General features: G+C 38.3%; 2 protein-coding genes across 2 annotated transcripts; both read left to right on the top strand.

Moving 5' to 3' along the window:
• The first annotated feature begins 786 nt into the window (after positions 1-786).
• Positions 787-2,121, top strand: LOC134856825 (calumenin-like). The gene has a single exon (XM_063873112.1). The coding sequence runs from the start codon at positions 791-793 to the stop codon at positions 1,820-1,822; it is 1,032 nt and encodes a 343-aa protein (XP_063729182.1). The 5' UTR covers positions 787-790; the 3' UTR covers positions 1,823-2,121.
• A 2,402-nt stretch (positions 2,122-4,523) lies between these two features.
• LOC134846094 (pre-mRNA-processing factor 40 homolog A-like) lies at positions 4,524-12,472 on the top strand. Its single transcript, XM_063863309.1, has 5 exons — positions 4,524-4,977; positions 7,365-7,609; positions 8,672-8,837; positions 9,249-9,506; positions 9,753-12,472. The coding sequence occupies exons 1-5, from the start codon at positions 4,527-4,529 to the stop codon at positions 12,113-12,115; spliced, it is 3,483 nt and encodes a 1,160-aa protein (XP_063719379.1). The 5' UTR covers positions 4,524-4,526; the 3' UTR covers positions 12,116-12,472.
• Positions 12,473-12,603: the final 131 nt, after the last annotated feature.

The following is a 12,603-nucleotide window of genomic DNA, read 5'->3' as shown; positions in this document are numbered from 1 at the left end:
CAGCGTTTGTTGCTTTTTAAATAACGTTATATATTTTTTCGAAATTTCAGATCTTAGGCTTTGGAAAATTGTTCTGTTTTACTTTCGTATTTTTGCTGCTAAGTCCTGATATTTTCATGAGTTTATTTCGGAGCTAGTGCAAATTTCAGGTCAACTACTTTTATGGGGGAATGATTGAATGTGAAGTTTCTGACCAACCTCTAGATGTGGAAAAAGGCGGTTTGTTTCATGTGATTTCAAAGGTTTCCATTACCAGAGACGTCTCAAAACAGGCATATTTTGTCTAATGACGATCTCACAGATTGGGTTCTTTTAAGTGGTCATTTATATCGATCAATATGAACCTGTACCAGAAATAATTTATTATCAATAATAATTACCCAAATTAGAGCAGTAAATGAAACTTTTTAAATTGTTTTTGACCTTAAATGAAATTTCATTCCAAGTTTTTCATTCCAAATTTTGTCTGAAAGCTCGTCTCTTATTTGCCGATTCAGACTTGATAATCTCTTATATAGGTCATAATGGTTTTTTTCGTTTTTTATTTTCTCGTTCAGATTTCCCAGCGAAATAGAAAAAAATTGCCTATTGATCCAGTTTTCTCAAATCGTGTTCATATTCACCGAAAAAGTGTCCGTCATAAATTGTTTTGAAAGTAAAGAGCTTTAATTTTCTTAGAAATTCGAAAGTTGAAGTTTATTCCAACTAAGATCCTTTCCAACTGTTTGTTGGCTATGTTTATTACATAAACCTCTGGTTTTTAACAATGTTTTGTTTTTAAGGTGAAAAGATGTATATATCAACCCCGTCTTCATTTTTATCACAACTGGCTGTAACACTCGTATTAGTAGTGCTATCAACGTCATCTGGAAGAAGTAGTAATCAAAGCGATATCATTCACTCCATATTTTCCAAAATAGACACAAATTCAGACAAGGTAATAAGTATGGAAGAGCTGCGAAGTTGGATGCAGGATGATTACAATCTAACTTTGACATTTCAAATTGAAGAAGAGTTCCTAAAATCAGATTTAAATGGGGATAAAGAAGTAACATGGAGCGAATTTTTGACCTCAAATTACGCGACAACGAAGGATGGAGAAATTGATTTTACACGGTACAAAAAAAGCGAACTAGAAAATGTACGGGCTCAGGTGCGAAGTGAGAAAGTTAGGTTTTATGGTGCTTGTGAACAAAACGGCTTCATTTGTCCGGAAAAAGATCATTTGAAAATAGATTTTGCGAGGTTTAAACTGTTTGCAATGCCTGAAATGTTTGAGGAAATGCATCAAGTGTTTGTTGAGCTATCACTCATGGAGCTAGACGAAAATGAAGACGGTCTTTTACAAGTAGACGAGTACATAAAAGCAGTGTCTAAAATGTATACCATGCGAGCGAATGAGGATGGAACCACAGCTTCCGAAACTGATATAAGACGCGAATACGAGTATTTCTTTTCACATCGCGACGAAGACAAGGACGGTCTAATGGATTTTAACGAAATACTGAATTGGGTTATTCCTGAGGAACGCAGAGGCGTCTTAGTAGGTGCAAAGGAAGCCGAACAGTTGTTCAGGGAACTCGATAAAAATGAAGACCAAGCACTAACTCTCGACGAAATAGAACCTCAATTCCAAATGTTTTTGAAAAATGCTCACCCATCCTATTATATTAAAATGGTCCAAAATCAACAAGGTAAAGAAAATGCGGCTCATGACGACACAAGCAGCAGCCAATCAGAACATAAGGATGAGAGCCAATCACATTCAGAAGATGATGGCATGTTCGTTGAAGATGAGATTCCGGAGCATATCGAGCTTTGATTGAACGGAAAATGAATCCAAGTGCTGCTCAACCATGAAAGTCCTTAGAAATAAATCTAACTGTTGTGGATGTGCTTTCGAATACTTGAAGAGTCCGGAGGTAACTCAAAGAGCTATATTAAGTATTTTAAGCTAAAAAATGCTAGCCAATTATATTTATTCATTTCAATGAAATGCTAAATGTTGTATATATTTTGATGTATATTTATTTATTGATTTATTTTGGATTGCTGTTTCCATTTTGCTATATTTATGTTTAAACATCGAAAAAATTAGTTCGAATGCTTTAGAATAACGAAACCAGGAAATTATCCATTTCACCACTTGTTTTTTATGCTTAGCTATTCTAGCGAAGGATCGAAGACGATCTTCCTATGCTTATTTTTGAAAATTGAGAGCGTTGGTCGAAAAGTACAAACCGTTAAGTCACAAAATCTCAAAAAGTTTCAACGAGGCATTAGCAGCCCAACGTTTTTTTTCTGATGTTTAGCGGTTGAACTTGTTTAGGTTGTTGTTTTTTGGCTTTGTTCTCGCTATAACGCTCCTCTAGTCTGCTAGTGATTAAAGCGGCAAGTTTTCAGCTTTTCAGCGAACAGAAGGCCAGTATTGGAAGCGCTGGCTTTCGAAAGATTATTTGACGAGCGATTAAAGTTTGTGTTGAGGTGAAGGGGACCAAAAAATGTTTTTTTTTTCGGCTCAAAGGGTTTCTGCTAAGGTTTTTTCTTAGATATTTTTTGATGCTGATTTTACATTCTATTGGTTTGTTTTTTTTCAAAACTAGCCTTTTTCAGTTTGATAAATCCAGCTTTTTCAAAACTTTTGATTTTATTCGACAGCGGCTTTTTTGTTTTGCATCGCAAGCGACGCGAAGCTAAGCTTCGCCTCTCTGTTCAATGCTGGTAATTATGGTTTTCGACTGTTTTCTTGAAATTGGTTTTTCTTTTTTTCCTATAATTTGTATTCGGCCTAAATATTTTGGTCTCTAAATATTTCCGACTGAAGTATTTGTTGTCTCATATCTGTCTCTTAATTTTTTTTGCGACAAATTTTTCTATTCGCTAGCTTGCGATGCTCTACTTGCGAAGTGATGCGAAGTTTATAATTTAAAAATGATAACACAGATAACACAAGTGATGCGAAGTTTATAATTTAAAAATGATAACACAGATGCGAAGCCGTTGAAATTAATTTTCCGACTTTCGAAGAAAGTGACGGAATATTTGTGCTCGGTTGGTTTTCTCCAGACAAACTTCGACTTTAACCAGCCATTTTGACGGATTTTTTTTGACATCATCTGAGAGATAATGTAGTTTTAGCTCAAATCTGAAAATATATTTCGCCTGTGGTCGTTTTATATAAACTTATGGGAGTTAAGAGATTGTCAATTTGAGATAAATAACGCGCTATATATACTTCTTCCTATTAACGCGTAAGCGGTGATTTAACCCATTTTAGAAATCATTGTAGAATCAAGACTGCTCGTATTAGGGCAATAGTCTGAATGTTCTAACTTTTCATTAACTGGTCTCGACTACTTTTTGTTAAATGAAATATTGACAAGTTATGAATTATAGACTGATAGTATTTAACTTTAAGTATCAAGATTTGAGATTGCCTCAATACATTTTGGAACAATTTTGTGGTGCGGGATTATTCGACACCCGTAAAAATGCGCGTTACACTTTCAGCGTCAAGTTATAAAACAGCAGTTTCGATAGACTTCGGTCAATTTACTATAGGGGCGACCGAACTCGGTTGGGTCCACGAATATTCAGAGATCGATCCCACGAGACAACAATTCTTTTAAAAGTTAGTCTGAATAATAAACCACCTCGAGCATATATTTTCCTCACTTTCTTCGAAAGTCGGAACAACAATATCACTTTGTACTTAACGTAGTTTGTAGGGGGATGATTGTAGGGTTTGTTTTAAATTTCATCATTTTTTTCTGCGCACACTCCATGGGCTTTGTGCTCCAAGGGCTTTAAAAGGTTGTCGGAACAGTTAAGAGTTCGCCCTGATACGAACAGTATTGTTAGCTTTCTACACTAAACGTTGATAGTAATTTGACTATAATTTCTAGATATGAATAAAAAAATGGATGATGTGTTTTCTTGTAGCAAATGTAAAAAGTCTTTTCGCAAGAAGTTCAATTTGGAACGGCATTTGAAAACCCCAAAGCATCTAGAAGTTAATAAGCGCGTACCTCAGCGTGACAAAGACAGTTTACGGTTTCGGCTACATGAAACTTTGGTCAAGTTTCAATTGGATGAAATTGAAGTTACTAGCTCTCAAAGGCGCCTTCAGTTGCTTGAAGATATTGAATCGAGTCTCGAAGAAAAGGAGAACCGGCTTTTTAGATGTGAACACTGTGGGAAACAGTTTAAATGGAACAAAAATTTGAAATTACATCTAAGAGTTCATTCGGTCGAACGAAATTTCAAATGCAAATTATGTCTGCGGGCTTTCAAATACCAGCACGTTTTAGACAGACATATTCGGGAGAGACATAAAGACAATGGCGGGTCAAAAATTTTGTTATTGAGCTTTGTTAAGTGAGGTATTTGACTATTGCTTCTATTGAGTAAATTATTCTTTGTTTTTATGTTTTTTCAATTTGCAAAAAAGTTCGAAAAAAGTCCTATGACAGGAAATAGTTAGCAATAAAAATGCATTTTGGGAGCTGCACGATTTCAGGTCATTCATGAGTCGTCCTCCTCATTTTGGAGGCGGGTATGGGGGACCTCCATCGAGGCCTCCATTCCACCACTTTCCACCCAGAGGTGGAGGAGGATGGAACGATGGACCCCCTCATCGACCTCCATTTAGGGGACCCCCTCCGCATGGGGGCGGAATGGACCATCCCAACATGTACCCTCCTCCACATCACAACCAAATGCATCCCCCACCTCATCAACCGCCGCATGGGCCAGGGGGGTACCCGCCTCCCATGCACAGGTACCCACCGCCAGGACCCTATGGACAACCACCACCGGGATATCCCCCACCGCATTTTGGTGGACCCCCACCGCAGTACGGGGGACCCGGTATGCCGCCTGGACCAATGATGCGGGATCCCAATGTACCACCCATGCAACCATTCGGGGGAATGAGACCACCTATGGGCATGAAGAATGAACCGGAACCAGAAGAGGGTACGATTGTCAATTTTTCTACATTCATTTTGAACAGGTTAAGAGAATAGTCTTGAAATTCAAAGTCTTGACATTGGTCCAATTAGGTTTCAACGAGCAAAGTGAAGGCATTTACTTAAATAGTGTGGGTTTTCTTTTTTTTTTCTGAGTTATTTTCCAAAATGTTCAAATTTAATTTTTCGTAATTTTGGTTTCCATTTCTTTCTATTTTCTTTCGTTCTGTTTTTTTTTTAAATTTAATAGAGGGCAAATTACGCGCTCGAATAACAAAAGTGAAAATAGTGCAAAAAACGTGAACGACTTTCAGTTTAAAAACTGGATTTTAATTCTTACATTTCAGCGGAATATAAAAAATTGATCGATTATTTTTACTTTTGCGAGAGCAATGTTTTGTAATTGGGAACTAGAGTTTTTTCAGCAAACAACTTTTCAGACAAGTCTATCAGAATCACTTAGACTCAACTCTTGGTCGCCTTGAGACATATTTTGAGTATGCTTGCATTTCAAATTTCCGCTTAATTCGTATCTGTTTTTGTTCCGACCATGGGGAGGAACTTTGTATTCGGGTCTGTTTTAGTTTTTTTTTGTTTTCCACGCAAAATCAGGTACCACTAATATTTATCGGACTGGATTGTATGATATTAAAACTCCTTCATTCATGATTGGAACCACATTTTAAAAAGTTTAAAAATTTTTCCCAGTGTCGAGAAAAACCGGTTTGAAACTTCCCAGTGGCGAGAAAAACCGGTTTTGAAATTTCCCAGTCTCGATGAAAAACGGTTCGAAGCAAGTAAAATTAGTTTATAGTTTTAAGCTCCATTTTGAAAATACTTTACTAATTTGAACAAAAAGCTTTTTTCATAGTTTTCTAAAGACTATGGTCGGAACATTCTGTGCTACTTGCAGTTAATGGCTATCCTTGTTTTTCTTTGGTTTTTCATTTATCGACCCCATTTTTTTTCATTTTTATACTTTAAACGTTTATTCGGCTACAAAGTTTTCGGCTCATGTTATATCGAGTTAGTCGCCACAAATTGTGTCGTTTGAAGGGCAAAAATAGGTTTTATGGGTGCGTTATGTTCAAAACTTTGTGACATGTTGCGAAACTTAAATCTATATTTCCATATTTTAAGCGGATTCCGCAACTAGGCTTTGTCGTGGAATCCGCAACAGGGCTTTTTAAAAATCTTTTGAGCTAATTTCTGTAATGTTTTCGCTCATTTCTTTGATCTTTTTGCTCGCCGGAGATTCTGCAACACATTGTTAGTGCTGAAAAAATTTTAGTTACAAGACTTTTTTATGGATTTCGCAACAGGGTGGTAAGTGGTTTTCACTTGAATATTTTGACATGTTCAAGGCTCGTCTGCAATTTCTAGGCTCTAACACGCCTCAAACAGTGCGCCTTATGAAAACTCAATTAAGAGCAGCCGTGGCCGAGTGGGTTAGACACACGTCTCTCAACATGAGGGTCACGCGTTCGAATCCCATTTCGGTCATGGTTGGAGGTATCCCAGTATCATGCGCCTCCTCAAGGTGGGACCGGCTGCGGCGAAATCGATGGCATCTCCCTCCCCCACGATTGGTCCTGCACTGAGCAGAACCGGGAGCTTATCAAAAAACTCAGTTAGATTTGTACTATAGAGAAAATTTTCGACTAAGCGAGCGTCCACCAAATCTTTTCGACTTGGTTACCGTTTCTTTAATTTGTTTAAGTTCTTATTTAACGCTGGCAGATGCTTTTCTAAGCATGTTTTTGGAAACTGAGAGCTTTTAACTGAGCTTTTTTTTCGAATTTGTGATTTTTGTCCTGTTTTCTGTCGGCTAGCTTGCTGTATCAATTTTGTGATGTATCGCAAGTGATGCGAAGCTCCGCATCACCTCTGTGTATTAATTTAGATAACCTTAACAAAAACTAGAAAATTTTCAACTATAAACTCTTCTGGGAATTCAAAGAGCTTAAATGCCATGTATTTTTTCTTGCTTCAGAAAGATGCAGATTTTTCCTTCGTTTTCATCAATAGTTTTAAGCAGGACTGCTGATTTTACCCAACTTTTTAACATTATTGGACCTTTTAACTTATGTTGTTCAGTTCCCCAGGTAATCTGAATTAATATGTTTTTATTGGTATTTTGGTAATTATTACATGCAGGGGCGGATTTAGAGAGCGCCTATATGTACTAATTTTGAAGTGGAGCACGCGCCGAAAAATGCAATATTTCGGTTAAAAAAATTCAAAGTGCTGAAAAACGCGTTGGCCTGTTTTTTCAATAATTTTTCAGCGGCGCAGAAAAGTTGCTAAAAATGGGGTCTTTATTGTGATTTGGGAGAGCTCAGAAAATCAATTTGGTTGACTAAAAAAAAATCGACCAAATTTTTGTTAATTTAGAGTCTAAATCGATCAAATCTGACTCAGTGTGGTCTGAGCACAAGTCACTTGACGGGAAGACATACTTCTACAATAAGGAGACGAAGGAGTCCATTTGGGAGAAGCCGGACGACCTGAAGACTCCTGCTGAGCTGCTGCTGTCCAAGTGTCCCTGGAAGGAGCACCACTCGGACGATGGCAAGACCTACTATCATAATGTGGACACCAAGACTAGTGTGTGGACCATTCCCGAGGAGTTAAAGGAGGTCAGTTAATGATTTGAAAAAAAAACCATTGGTGGAATAAAATACTACAGTAAAATTTTCAAATCTTTGCAGGATTTTCTAGAGGGGTGGGGGCGGATTTTCAAAAAAAAATTCGAAATTTTATCGGACTTTTTTTTTAGGTTGACCAAACTGATTTTCCGACAGGCTGCTGAAACTGGTCACTTTAAGTGACCTGGTCACTTTTTGGTCACTTATTTTTTCTAGGTCCCTTTTTGTTGAAACTGTTGTGTATATCAAGGGAATCCTAACAATTGTCGAGAGTTTTTCCAGATAAGGTCATGGGACTAAAAAAGGATCTAGGATTTTCTCGAGGGGGAGGGGGGGGGCGGATTTTCAAAAAAAATTTCCAAAACTTTGACGACCTTTTTTTAGGGCGGATCTAGGATTTACTCGAGGGGGGGGCGGATTTTCAAAAAAGTTTTGAAAATTTTGACGACCTAAGGCAGAGACTCTAAAAATGGTAGGTCACTTTTTTTCTCTGACCGATTTGAGCAGCCTGTTTTCCGAGTTTTCACAAATTGTTGTAAAGACCCTATTTCCCTATTTTGGCCAAATATTCTGCGTCGCAGGCGAAGTTTTGAAGCAACAGGCTAACAATGGCGTTTAAGGCACTTTTTGGAAAATTTTGACCAAAAAATCGCGTTTTTAAATTCCCTCAAATTTAGTATATATTGGGGTCCATCAGCCAAAAGAGGAGATCTAATAATAGTACAAAGGGGACCCGTTGGATCGGCAGTGGGTCGAATCCCTGAGAGGAGAAAAGCTTCTGCCCCGCACCCCAAATCCGCTAGTCCCTGGGCTCTTTACAAAGTCGAGTGTTTAACCAGAGCCTAGGCATAATATTTGGGTGAACGTTTTTATCGTGCTAGAGGAATTTTCGTGCGGTGAAATTTTCGCAAGTATTAGGCATGGAAAGATTTGCGACAATTTACTTGAGAAATGCTTGTATTACACCTTTGATTTTGTCAAATATTTTGCTCTATTTAAAGAAAGTTTTCTGTAAGCATTTAGAATTCATTGTTAAAACAACTGTGGCTCTAGGTGAAGAAGCAGATAGCAATGATAGAAGCAGATGAGGAGCGGAGCAGAGTGAGAGAAGAGGAGGAAAGATTGCAGCAGGAGGATGCTCAACAACAGCCACCTCCTGCCGCGAACCCATACATGATGCCCGGACCCCCTCATAATCAGTTCCCACCCACAGCACCCGGTAAGTTGAGGTGGAAGGGCGCAGCGATGAAAACTAAATCAAATTTTAAGGCTTTCCCTATGTCACATTTAACAACTTGTGACTACTACTCCCTGCAATTGGAAAAGAACACTTGATATAATTTGGTGATAATGTTTCCAACGCAAATTGAGGTGACACAAGGAAACGTACAATATCAATTGTGATAGAATATTGAAACACTTTTAATTTAAATAGCACAAGTAGACTGAAAACAAATGAACAGGTCAGTTATTTGGTATGTAACTCATAAGTAACAATTCGAAAGCGTACTTAATTTGAAAATTGGAAATTAAGAAGCTCTGAAATTTTCTTGAAGCTGGTCGCAGAAATTCTGTGACAATTGAACACCACGTGACTTTTTGACGACTGTGTTTTCTCTGGTTTGAACAGGTGGACCAGGCATGATGTTGCCTCCCGGCTCTGCCGCTGCTATGGGAAACAACCCTCTAATGGCCTTCGTGGGCGCACAGGCGGGTGGTCCACCCACTGGAGAAATGCCACCGATGGGTGTGCCTCCTATGGGAATGCCGTATCAGGCACCATTGGGAGTACCGGCTCCAGTGATGCCAGTGGTAACTGGAGTTCCGATGGAGACTAACCAAGCAGCAATTGTGCCTACAACTGCGAGTGCAGAAAATGTTGATGCTGGTAAGAATACATGAAATGATAAACTAATTTCTATTTGGGCATGGGCGTTTCTATTTGAGCATAAGTTTTAGGTAATTATGTCCCCAACTTTTGCTCCTTGCCAAGATTTCTTTCCCAATATGGTAATGTTTTTTTTCCTACTCGTAACAGTTATTGGTGCATATATTGTTTGAGAATACATATCAGTTAAGAGGGTTTTTGAAAATACGATTTTACTCGGTTGGTATAACATCATAATGAATTTAGAAGCTGTGAAGAAGCAGTACAACTTCGAAAACAAAGAAGAAGCCAAGCAGGCATTCAGGGACCTCCTCAAGGACAAAAAGATTCCATCTAATTTCTCCTGGGAAAACGCCCAGAAGCAAATCATCAGTGACCCCCGATATGTGGCACTTCCCAAAATAAGTGAGAAGAAACAAGTTTTCAATGCTTACAAAACCCAAAGAGCTAAGGAAGAAAAAGAAGAGGAAAGAGCTAGAAAGAAACAGCAGAAGGAAGATTTGACCAAGTTCTTCGAAAATGACCCGCAAATGCATTCTGGACTTCGTTATACAAAGGCTGAGAAGTTTTTCTCTCATTTGGATGTGTGGCAAAAAGTTGAAGAAAGAGATAGAAAAGAGATATTTGAAGATGTGGTTTTCCACTTGGCAAAGAAAGAAAAAGAAGAGGCGAAGGTTCTCAAGCAGAGAAATATGACGTCATTAACTGCGATTTTGCAGCAAATGGATCAAGTTAACTACCTCACCACTTGGTCGGAAGCGCAACAGTTTCTTTTGGACAACCCGACGTTTGCAGAAAACGAGGAACTACAAAATATGGATAAAGAAGATGCTTTGATTTGCTTCGAAGAGCACATTAGAAGTTTAGAGACAGAGAATGAGGAAGAAAAAGCGAGGGAAAAATTGAGGAGACGAAGAATTGAAAGGAAAAATCGGGAGGCTTTTGTTACTTTATTGGACAAATTACACTGCCAGGGAAAACTGACCTCTTTATCGCTTTGGATGGACCTGTTTGAAGATATCAAGAAAGACCACGCATTTGATAACATGCTGGGACAAGTAGGCTCGACGCCCTTAGATTTGTTCAAATTTTATATTGAGGACTTAAAAGACAGGTTTTCAGACGAGAAGAAAATGCTGAAAGATATGATGAAGGATCACAACTTAGTGGTGGAAACAAACACCACTTTTGAGCAGTTTGTCAATGGATTAAAAGGTGACGATAGATGGAGGTCAATTGATATAGGAAACCTGAAATTGGCGTATAATTCGTTAGTTGAAAAGGCAGAATCAAGAGAAAAGGAAAGAGTTAAAGAGGAACAGCGTAATGCTAAGAGAAGAGAAGGCTCCTTTAAAAATATGCTGAAAAGTCATGCGGCGCCACCTCTGGTTATTGGAGATACCTGGGATAATGTGCGGTCACGATTTGAAACTGACGATGCGTTCTGTGCAATAACGACGGAAAGTGAACGACTCAGGCTGTTCAAAGAGTTCATGAAGTCTTTAGAAGACGAAGCGCGTGAACAAGAGGAGAAGCGTGAAAAGAGGGAAAAGAAAGAACGCGATAGAAAGAGACCAAAGGGTGAGAGGGAGTCTCGCGATGAGAAGGAAAAAGGTCGTGAAAAAGATAAAGATAAAGAAAAGGATAGAAAAAGTAAGAAGCACAATTCGAAAAGCAAGTCTGATGGCGAAGAAAGTGAAAATGAGCCCAGCAAGGACAATAAAGACTCTCACAAAGGACGAACCGACTCTGATCATGAGAATAATTCATCGGGAAAGAAAAAGAAAAACAGGTCGAGGTATTCGCCTTCCGATAATCACAGATCGCCATCGGAGGGCACAAGAAACAGACACCATTCTAGGTCACCAACCGACAAAAAAGAGAATGACAGACGCGATCGAAGTAACGATGAACCTCACGACGAAGAAATGAGGTCGCCTAGTAAGGATAATGATGGACGAATGAATGATTCGGGATCGAAAAGGTCAAGGCAAAAACGAGAACCGAGTGTTAAGAACAACGACGAGGGATCTGATCATGAGAAGCAAAATGAGAAAGAATTGAAAAAAGATAAGAAAAAGAAGAGCCGAAGAAAGAAGCAGTCTGAATCGGATAATGGGGAAGAAAAAGTCGACAATGAGGAGATAGAACAGCAAGATAGCAATAATAGGAAAAAGAAGAAAAAGAATAAAAATTCAAGGTCGCCAAGCCCGGGTGAAAAGATGGAACTGGGAGAACCTAAACACAGAGACGCTGAAAATGAGGAAGACCTAAAATCCAGCAGCAGGAATTTAAAGAAGTCGAAGAAAAAGATGAAGGCCGATGATATTGAATTGCAAGGGTCGTTGAAAGATCTAAAAATGGAGGACTCTGAAAAAAGCGACGGAGAAGTTAAAGAATCAGTCAGTGATGATGGAAATGGTAAAGATAGGAAAAAATCTTCGAAGAAAAACAAAAAAGACACCAGCCGCGAAGAAGCGGGTATTGATCCATCTGAGGATACTGAGGAGCGCCGTGAGTCGAAAGTTCGTAACGAAGGCTTGAAAGATAAAAGCTCAAAGAAAAAGAAGAAAAGACAACAAACTCCAAATTCGGACTCCGAAAATTAGAAAGTTTCCAAACTTGAAAGAGCTTTCTAAAAATGTTTTTTTAGCATTGTGATTGATTATAATTATCTTCTCAAGGATCTCATTAATAACTTTTTGTCGCCCCTTTTGTCTGTCTGGAAAAATCTAACTTTGCAGTCATTAGGTGTCTCTTGCTTGGAAGATTCGTATCCAGGTACATAAAACGGTAAAGGGGAATGAGAATGGCGCATTGCTAATTAGATAACCCAACAAATATAAAAATATATAATTTATACTGATCCATGTGATTTTTTAGAAACCGCGTTAGGTTTACTGTATCTGTAATGTAATGTGTTCCTTTTCTTTGTTTATTTGTTGAATTGATTGTTTTTGATCTTTTTTTTTCGCAAAACTACATGGTAGTTGATTAAAAAAGTTATTTGCTGAAAAAAAAAATTGATCATAGAAGCATAGAAGATCAAAATATAGAATCTTAACCAAACTGGCCGAATAATGGAGTCTGCAAACTT

The sequence above is a fragment of the Symsagittifera roscoffensis genome, chromosome 1 (assembly GCF_963678635.1).
Source record: "Symsagittifera roscoffensis chromosome 1, txSymRosc1.1, whole genome shotgun sequence".
NCBI lineage: Eukaryota > Metazoa > Xenacoelomorpha > Acoela > Convolutidae > Symsagittifera > Symsagittifera roscoffensis.
Note: the sequence above shows the minus strand (reverse complement) of the source record. Positions and strands in the feature narration are given on the sequence as shown.

Coding starts and splice junctions, on each gene's coding strand:
- LOC134856825 (XM_063873112.1), top strand. CDS start 791: ATGTATATATCAACCCCGTCTTCATTTTTATCACAACTGGCTGTAACA.
- LOC134846094 (XM_063863309.1), top strand. CDS start 4,527: ATGAGTCGTCCTCCTCATTTTGGAGGCGGGTATGGGGGACCTCCATCG. Junction 8,838..9,248: donor GTTCCCACCCACAGCACCCG/GTAAGTTGAGGT, acceptor TGGTTTGAACAG/GTGGACCAGGCATGATGTTG. Junction 9,507..9,752: donor TGCAGAAAATGTTGATGCTG/GTAAGAATACAT, acceptor TAATGAATTTAG/AAGCTGTGAAGAAGCAGTAC.